General features: G+C 35.1%; 1 protein-coding gene across 2 annotated transcripts; it reads left to right on the plus strand.

Annotated features, from left to right (window-relative positions):
- The first annotated feature begins 404 nt into the window (after positions 1-404).
- Positions 405-9,980, plus strand: Cdc6 (Cell division cycle 6). 2 transcript variants are annotated; one of them, XM_043036082.2, is made up of 10 exons: positions 405-475; positions 5,357-5,645; positions 5,845-6,555; positions 6,664-6,863; positions 7,182-7,342; positions 7,494-7,740; positions 7,970-8,138; positions 8,259-8,479; positions 8,619-8,759; positions 9,011-9,980. In XM_043036082.2, the coding sequence occupies exons 1-10, from the start codon at positions 470-472 to the stop codon at positions 9,119-9,121; spliced, it is 2,256 nt and encodes a 751-aa protein (XP_042892016.2). In that variant the 5' UTR covers positions 405-469; the 3' UTR covers positions 9,122-9,980. The 2 variants fall into 2 exon arrangements, with proteins under 2 accessions (XP_042892016.2, XP_042892003.2); XM_043036069.2 differs by lacking the exon at positions 405-475 and adding an exon at positions 2,778-2,917.
- Positions 9,981-10,438: the final 458 nt, after the last annotated feature.

Below are 10,438 nucleotides of genomic sequence, written 5' to 3' on the forward strand. Positions count from 1 at the left end.
AATATGTCCACGTGTTTATCTCTCTCTCCTCTTTCTCCGTTTTTCCAATCCTCTCTCCCTCTCCCCCTGTCCTCTCCTCTCCCGTTCCCACATTCCTTCATTCCCTTCTCTCTGCACTTCCCCCCTTCCCCTCCCCACCTTTCTCCTATTCCTCTCTACCCACCCTGTCCCCCTTTGTCCCCTTCCCTCCTCCCCTGATTCTCCCACTCCCCCTCCCCTCTCGTCCTTCCACCATGCCCTCCCCTTCCTCTCTCCTCCCTACCCACCCAGCTGCCATTCATCTCCTCCCCTCCTTCTCCCCCTCCTCCCCTCCACTCCCCTCCACTCCCCTCCTCCCCTCCTTCTCCCTCCACTCCCCTCCCCTCCCCCCAGCCCCTACCTGAGCCATGGGAAATTCGCACAGATCACATGCGCCTCGTCACAGAAATGTTTGCACCCGAAGCCGCATGAGCTAGAGCAGTCTGGAGAAATGTCGGTAAGTTTAGAGGATATATTTTTGTATGTTTTTCTTCTATATACTATATTGATATTCGTTTCGTCTTGTTTTTGTAGGGTATGCTTTATTACACTACATTGTGTACTGACGTTACAGGCCGGAACACGTGTTGTATTTAGCGTGGTAGTCCATTTGGTTTCTTAACGGATTTTCTTGTTTGATTATATTTACTTGTTATTAATATCAGACTGTGTTTCCGTACGTCGATTGTAACAACAACTCTTATGTTATTATTTTGAGATTTATTTATTCATTGAATTATTTCTTTACTCTAAGGATTATCCTCTGTTCATATAGTCGTCCTAATCGTTGATGTATTGAGGTATTCATTAATTAACTCATACGTATATTTATCTCTCTATTTCATCTAATCATTTTTTTGTTTAGGCCTACTTAATTACGATTTTCATTTGCTTAATTGTCATGCAGTTCATAATCTGTTGGATTAAGTACGCATAACAAAAACACGTGAACATATATACAATCCCGGCGTAAAAGAATATTAGTTATTCGAAACACGTGGCTGGACATGTGGACGTTCTACTAAAGAGTATGTATTTATTTTGTTTCGTGTCTGTTACGAATTAAACACAAAACAACGAAAGAAAAAAAAATAGCACGAGGCACGAATATGTTGACATCTTTTCCTGTTTTCCTTTTGTTGTTTTGTTTATAATGCACTCAGCATGAATAATTAATTCAAAATTATTCGTGGAATAATATAATAAGGATGAGGCATTTACGGTATTTGCTATATTAACTTCCAAATATATTCTTATATATCTTATGACGATATTATATATTTCATTTAATCTATAATATGATATCAAATTGACAAATTACATGCTAGCAGATGGTTTCCAGACAGCTTGAAAGAAAAGGGAAAGTGATTGTACATTTGTGTGATAAAAATACTTTATAATGCGCACTCTTAACTAAATAATATATTGTAAAATCATATCAATTATATATATATATATATATATATATATATATATATATATATATATATATATATATGTATGTATGCATGTATACATATAAATATTATTAATACAATACATATATGTATGTATTGTCTAACAAGTGTGTTATTCTAAATATATGTAGTTATTTAATAATACAATTGAAAACACACACAACCTTCCATGCAGGCAATTATGACCAGACCTAATTGACCTTAAATGACCTGGTAATTAGCACGAGGTTGTTAATAATTATCCCTCAAGGTGTGATGTACATTGTTTGATTATCCATAGTAGGTGAATTCTGGTGCATTTCTAATGTTTGTTTTTTTTTGCACAAAATACTTCCACACACACATGAATATATTCATATATATATATATATATATATATATATAATATATATATATATATATATTATATATATATATATATATATGTGTGTGTGTGTGTGTGTGTGTGGTGTGTGTGTGTGTGTGTGTGTTGTGTGTGTGTGCAAATATATATATATATATATATATATATCTATATTTATATATATATATTATATATATATATATATATATATATAAGTAAGTGTGTGTGTGTGTGTCTGTGTGTGTATTTATGTATATACATAAATATCTGGATATATATATACACACACACACACACACACCCACACACACACATATATATATATATATATATATATATATATATATATATATATATATATATATATATATATAACAGTACAAATTTAGTATCATGGATGTATTTTCAGATTTCACTCGCTGTAACACATACAATATATATCAAAATTTTAAAAATATATCATCCAAAAGAATGTTTAGATATTCCATACCGACCCAACCGTAAATGACACAAACACTTGGAAAATGTATCTTTTAAATACACTTCCGCCCATTTAAATGCCCGCAAACAATGGCATTAAAGGCCACCCTCAGGTCCCGGACCAACGCAGTCAACTTTTCCCGCGTGATTTGGGAAGTTGCAAGGAAGGTAATATCTTAACTATTAAAATTCCTTAAATGGGATTTTCATTTGATACTATGTTTGAGCGTGATAATTAGGGATATATTTTACGTGATTGTAGCTTGTATCATATCGTATTACCGCTTGATAGAGTATCATAAATATATCCAAATAAACATGACTTAATAACTTATTTAAAGGTCCTTTGATGAACCAATCACCGACGAACTCTCTGAGATATAACCCAATCGTGGAAGAGTTCTGAAAATATAAACCAATCAAAACCGAGTTACTCAGTAGCGGGAAAATCAAACCGTCCAATCAGCGTCCTCCTCCCACACAGCTGATGTATCTCCTGTTTTCCCGCCAACCTCAGAAGCATCAAGACCCAGGCGACGCTCTGACACGGAGGAGGAATTTTACGTTTTTAAAGTCAATTTTTACTTCATTTGTGATATATAAGACTGCTTATATAAAGGTGAGTTGTTCTTGATGCCAGAGGAGTTGTGTTTGATTAATAATTATAGGTTGAAGCTGCATAAAAACATAGAAATATGATCGGGGATGCAGCTGCTTTTGCATGGCGTTTCGTCGGATAATCTTCTCAAATATTTTATTCCATAATATTTCCATTACTTTCCGCTTAGCATAACGGTTGCTGCTTACCAAACACACTAACCAGTAATTGAGAGTTATTTAGATTATGAAAATAAAATAATAATTCGAGAATTCGATTATTTGATATGGTAATATTAAGCGGGAAGGCGATCGAGTCCGGAGGAAGTAAAACTTATCACTTAATTATCTGTCAAAAGGTAAATCGAATGAAGCTCAAAGGACAAAATTCGCCGAAAGCTACGATTTTCGTAAAATATTCTGTGTAGACATATGCACTGGTATGTTTATATTCATTGTGTAGGTAATACCATAGGCCTAATCCATGCCTGGGAACCATTAGCCTTACATCCGCTGTCCTACTTCGTGTGTTTCCAATAACTGCTGAGGTTTAGGCTTTTCACGTATAGCTAGAGAAAAGTCAGGATATTCAATATTGTTTATAGATTGTAAAGGCAGGTCTGGGCTCAAGTTTTTTTTTTTTTTTTTTTTGTAATTGCCTTTATTTTTCTGTCAGTGGGATAAAGTCTCGGTGATCTCTGGATATGAATATTATTGGGTTATGTGTCCTTAAAGAAATGCTGTGATCGTTTTTATGTAAAATGAAATCAGTTTCTTACCTACACAGTATGTGTATGTGGCCACCATGGTCTGTGCTTCGGCAAAGACCAACAAGTCTCCCCCATGTGTAATTAGGTGGATAGAGCTTAGGCCCTTGGATTTTTTTTACTGTAAATATCCAGGAAAATCAGTAAGCTTTATTTTGCCATAGACGTATATATAGTGGAAGTTTGTATATCATTGCCAAAGTATTCCTTGACTTAGCCGCACGGGCATTGATTCATGGACTTAAGGGATTGCGGTTTTATTCTTACGGTCTGTAGATTAGTTTTACAGGTCTTAGTTTTGCACCAAGAAATTTGATGTCAGTGGATTGCTTGTGATAGTTTTAGACTATAGTAGATGCTAATCATGCTAGTAAAGTACACAGGATTATATATTACATGAATAATACAGGATTATATATCACGTGAATAATACAGGATTATATATTACGTGAATAATACAGGATTATATATTACGTGAATAATACAGGATTATATATTACGTGAATAATACAGGATTATATATTACGTGAATAATTTTTATACCTAATAATTTGTCTGTTAGTACAGATTTAATACAATATCACAATCTCTACAATGTCCTATTTTATTAAATTGCTTTAGATTCATCTACCTTTGTACAGTCTTGGCTTTCATAATTACTGCAGGACATACAATCTATTATCCAGTAATGAAATTTTTTTGACATCTATATTCTGGAAGGTAAACAGTACTTGGAATCAGTTGGATCAGTGAAATCAAATACATTTTTTTCAAGGACATGGTTGTTACAATATTAACCCTCTCTAGACTGGTGGTACACTACGGCACCGCTCATTCAAGGCCCGTTTTCTGGGTGACGCCATACAGCGTCGTTTATTTAACTGATTTGGGCCTATGCGTTCGAGAGCCCCGGCATTGTAACATGCAAGGCTGGAATGCCCCCGTTGTGACTGGGTTAGATTATAGAAATTATTCAATTCATGAAATACTGATAGATTTATCAGATAATGGCTCGCTCAGAGGTAACACACTAACCTACCTCTTGGTTGGTCTGCATTTGCACCCAGCTCAGGGCAAAGATTATTCCAATATAGCAAGATCTTACTCCTTGTAACGAGTATGGGCTGGAGTTTTGGGTGACTCCTCATGGTCGTCCTGCAGCCATAGGAAGGGCTGATTTAGTTCCAAAAGTGTGAATAGGGGCCTAAGGCTGTATATATGGTATGTGCTATAGTACTGGCATTGCCCCTTCACTCTCACTCAAAGGTATGATGGCAACTTGAAATGGTTATTTATCTGATGATAATTTACCAGGAAGGTCTACAAACCATATACAAAGTGATTAGGATTAAAGTAATTCATATAGATTTTCTATTTCTCCCATTCACATTGGTTACTCATTTTTTTTAATTTGTGAATGAAAATGTCTTAGAGTTATTCAATTTATCAAGTCCATCTGTTGTTTACCTAGTATTATATGTATGTTTTAATCTGTATTTGTACTTAGTATTGTCCTAATCTATGGGGAATATAAATCAGTTAAATATTTCAAGAGATTTGTAATACATCAATAAATTAGTCACACTCAAAAGACATTACAGGAGTAGATTTAAGAGTCATCATACTATTTGTTCTTAATTTTTTTCAATACCCTTTGGTGAATCCAACTCTAAGTTAAGAAATCTATCCATCAGATGCCAACAAAACAAGAAATCATCAACTTCCCCATCCGCAAGAGCCGCACAGCTAGCATGAAGGCAGAAAAAACAGAAGAGATCCTGCCAATCAGAAGAAGCTCCAGGGCTCGCACTGTCAAAGAAAATCTCTGTGATAGTCCAAGGAGATCAACAAGAGCAACTAAAGATGCGTGTGACAGTCCTCGTAGGTCATCTCGCAGAACAGAAACTCCTACAAGGGTCTCAAGAGCTGCGGCTCAAGAAACTGATGTGCTTACTCCGAGCAAGAGGAAAGCAAACATGTCTGGTAAGGAACATTTGAACAAATGTGTATGAGTTGAATATATATTATCAGTGTTCTAGGGGACTCTTAAACATGCTCTGAATGGTACTTGCTTACACTATAGTAGAGGAAGTAAGTTTTAGGCTCCCCATTTGGATGAAATTTGATTAATTTTAAGATTTATATTCTTTAGATTCTTATGCAAATGGTTTTGACATTTCAGAAGTCGAGCCTGAACACTTGATGTGCAGTCCAAGTAAACATCTGGTTGTTGAATTGGCTCGATTACCAGAATCAATATCCAGCCCAGTCAAGTTACCACTCAAAGTATGTCGTCAGCTTCTCAACGAAGATTCCAAACAGGAAAATTCGGAGAACACACACAAAGTACTGCCAGACAAGACCATTGAAGATCTACCACTAAGCCCAGTTAAATTTTATCCAGCAGCAAATTCTCCAGCAAAGATTCAAAATGGTTCAAATAGCCCCCTTAAATCATCCAATATTATCAATATTGCAAGTCCTAGGAAAAATATTAGCAGTTTGATCTCTAGTCTTCAAAGTCCATCTAAATCCCCTGTAAAGTCTATAAGGTTGGACAGTCCTGTTAAATCACCATTGAAACGTCTTGTACTGGAAAGATCTGCCAAGTCGCCTTCGAAAGTGATGAGCAGCCCAGCTAAATCTCCCCTCAAACGGCTTGTTATGGATGGACCAATGAAGTCACCCCTAAAGAACTTAGATTTTGGTAGTCCCAGGAGATCGCCACGTAAGCTAGACCAGGAGAATGCCCAGAGTCCACGTAGAACTCCGAGGAAACTTGCCATGTCGCCACTGAAGTTTAGTAGTCCCTCCTCCATGATATCAAAACTCTCACTGGCAAGCCCCACAAACAGTAGAAAGAATGCAGCTGTTGGTATCTCCAAGCCTAATGGTAAGTATCATTGAAGTGATTTACAATCTTTTTCTATATATCATAGAGATATACTGATTATATGCATTATTTTAGTATGCAATTGTAATAATAATATTTTAAATGTAGTTACAGCATACAGAGCAGTTCGTCAGAGTCTCAACACAGGAACTCCCACTACTCTGGTGTGCAGGGAGAAACAGGTGTCAGAAATGGAGTCATTTTTGAAGGAGCACCTTCTAAATGTTAAGCCTGGATCATTGTATGTCTCTGGAGCACCAGGGACAGGAAAGACTGCATCTCTAAACTCAATTATTGATAGTATGAAGGTATGCATCATCCCCAGGAAAATCATTTTGTTTTTTATATATATCTTTCTTGAAATATATATATAGTTATATATAATATATATATATATATATTTTTTTTTTTTTTTTTTTTTTTTATCTATGAATATAATTTTTTTCTTTATAGAATCTGAATTGGTTCAGTATGGCATCTCTATGAACTTGAAAGAAAGTTACTTAATTTCTTCCCTGACTCTCCTTACAATTGGATATATACTTTAGCAATTGTTTAATTTTATCCTCCACACAAAGATAGTAGTATATTAGTAACTATCTAAGTGTCACTTCTTAAATTTTCAGCTTCCAAGCATCAAAAAGGTGTTCCTAAACTGCATGACCCTTAGAACTGCCGGTGCCATATATGCCAAGATTGTGTTAGAGTTGGGTCTCCAGCAAAGAGGAACAGAGAGGGAAAACATCAAGGCTATAGAGAAGGCTCTGACTTCTGGGAAGAATCCAGTGTAAGTAGGATTGTTTTTGTTCTTTTCCTTTGTCCCTTCCTTTTTCTTTTGATACCACTTTTTATGAATATTTGTAAGAACTGTTGTTGTTAGTGATTAGTGCTTCTATAAAACAACTTACCATTAACTGTCAACAACTATTTATCAACAGGCTAATTATGCTTGATGAGATTGACCAGCTTGACAGCAGGAACCAAGAAGTCCTCTACTCCATCTTTGAGTGGCCAGCATTAGCAGGATCCAAGCTGGTGCTAGTGGGTATTGCTAATGCCCTCGACCTGACTGATCGTATATTGCCCAGACTCCAAGCCAGGCCAACGTTCAAGCCCAAATTGCTTCACTTCCCTCCATACTCCAAGGCTGAAATTATTAAGATCATCAATCAGAGAATCCAAGAGGTATGGTTAGGATGCCTGGTAGCTTTTCTTTACATGAAAAGTAAATAATGTAAGGGTGTTGATTACTTATTTTATTAATGTTTTTGTTGTTAATGGATTTGTTCTATGAGAGAAGAGTCACTAACCTGATAATTCCTTTTTTTTTTTGTTTTTTTTTAAATCTTGTAAATTCAATTTACCTATAGAGTCAACTTGAAGGGCAAACATCAATGTTATTTATTCTCCTCAGGCAGGACTTGGAGACGTTCAGGTGATAAAACCAACAGCTGTAATGTTTTTAGCTGGCAAGGTAGCATCTGTTGCTGGAGATGTTCGCAAGGCTTTGGATGTATGTAGAAGAGCTGTGGAACTCTGTGAAATACAGGCACGGAGGCAGAGCGTTTTAAAACCTACAAATGGTAAGCAAACATTTCTTAGTATACTTATTGGTAAATATGTAGATGATTTTATTTTCTTTTTCTTTTTCTTTTTTTTACATTCTACTCTTGATTGTCATTCAATTGTGCTCTGTTTTTCAGGAAGTCCCTCCAAGTCTCCAACAAAGAGACCAAGCCCTCCCCCAATGAAGATGGTTGAGGTACCACAGGTATTGGCCATCTTTAACGAGGTGTATGGGTCTCGCGTTATCTCAGCTGTAACAGATGCCCCAGATAGCTTTCCTCTGCAACAAAAAGTGTTGATATGCAGTCTACTCTTGATCATGAAGCATGCCAAGTCAAAGGATCTTAATCTTGGCAAGGTGAGGAACTCCTGGAAGTCTTTCTTGGACATTCATCTCTCAATATTTTTATCTACCTTTTTATTTACCATCATTCTTTAATAATTTAAGGTTTTGTTCATTTTCCCACTAATCATATTTCAATTGGTCTTTATTTCAGTTCCATGATGTATACACCAAAATTTGTAAGAAACGGAATCTTCCCGGCATAGACCAGAGTGAATTCCTGTCACTTTGCACGTTGCTGGAGTCTCGCGGGATGCTCCAGATTAAGAAAGCAAAAGAAATTCGCAGTTCGAAGGTATCTATTTTTATTTATCACTCTTTTCTTTCAATGACATTTGTAACATCCTTTAATGATAATCACATCTTGTATATAGAAATGGTTAAAGAGTAAGGAAAGTTATAGAGATCAGTGGGATTGGAAAACCTGATGGCTCCCCTTCACACACATACATACTCGTATACCCGCACATGTATTGGAGAGTTTTTTTCTCCAAATTTCCATTCCCTTGTGTAATTGTGCATCTAATGTTTTTATTTGTATTGCAGGTAATTCTACGTCTTAATGTTGATGAAGCAGAGCAGACCTTGGGCGACAGAAATCTCTTGGTAGCGATACTAGAAGATAAGGAGAGCTTAGGAAAATTATGTAAGCAGTGATTGATTTGATCACTGGGTTTTAGAGAACTCATAATGTGTATATACAGCATCTCATTCCCACTCATTTCATTAAATAGGCAATTTGATCATGGTCATTTAAGAATCATTGAAGCATAAATTACACCCAAAACGAAATAATTTTACCTTTGTAAAATGTTGAATTTATTTTATACTGTGCCTTGAATTTATTGTATGTTGTCTATGACACAGCTTTTCTTGTGTTGGATTGACTGTTGTCATGTGTTTTAGCTCAGTGAAAGAAATAAGAGAAGATATTGTTTTAAGTATGCCTGCATGTATGTTGTTTTGATGCCTATGGTTGCATGCCAAAGATATTGTTTTGTTGAAAAGGCATATGTGTGTCTGATTGCTTTATGGTAAAAATGTTTTTTTTATAAAGTGTGCATGTTTTTAAAGCAAGAGGTGTGTAAATGAGTTTGCAATTTTCAGTACTATTTTTTAAATATGAATTTGAAGTTGCAATATAGTTTTCATACTAGAAACTAATGATCATATACCTTGAGAATTATTTAAAGAATGAAATATAATTGTAAACAATGCACAGAATGTACATGGTGCTACAAAGGATAAACAAAACTACTCTCATGTACATCTTGAAACTCATTGTTTTAGTATTGATTATAGCCTGGTATGATAAGGTATATAATTTATCTATTTTTCTTGTTTAGGAAAGAAATTATTTCAGAAATGAAAAAAAAAGTCAAGAATCATTTCCCTGTGTAAAAGATCTGTTCATTTCTGTAATTCAGCATTGTCACTGAAGTAAAGAATTGTTTTTTTAAATAGACTTTAGGGCAAAGCATGTCCATATTATGTTTGATAATAAAGAATGTTTTTATTTGTAATTTTATTCTTACAACTAATTGCTAAAATGGGTACAGGAGGAACGTCATCAGTGTTAACAAATAGCAAAGTAAAATTAATTGCTGATTATGCAGCATTTATAAAATGTTACAGTATTACAATAATTAGATACAATAGAAATATAGAATATAAAGAGTTGCTGTTCATTGTACTTCATGATACTTTTTATTTTGATTTGCTTTGATTGAAATCTCAACAGCAAAAGTGTTTGACAAGCCTGTGTATAATTTGGTGTATTTTTCCAAAGACTTAGTTATTTGATAGGTGGATTCACAGATTTTTCCTCATGTTTGTGTTGCAAGAAGTGCAAATTATAGTATTCAGGCTATCAACATTAATGTTATTGGTATTACTATGTCTTACTATCATTACCTCTCCTCTCCTTTCCTGTGTGTGTGCGCGCGACACTATGTAAAAAGTTTTTTTTATATC

This window comes from Penaeus japonicus, unplaced genomic scaffold (assembly GCF_977035675.1).
Source record: "Penaeus japonicus unplaced genomic scaffold, GWHDUDI00000001_assembly GWHDUDI00000035, whole genome shotgun sequence".
NCBI lineage: Eukaryota > Metazoa > Arthropoda > Malacostraca > Decapoda > Penaeidae > Penaeus > Penaeus japonicus.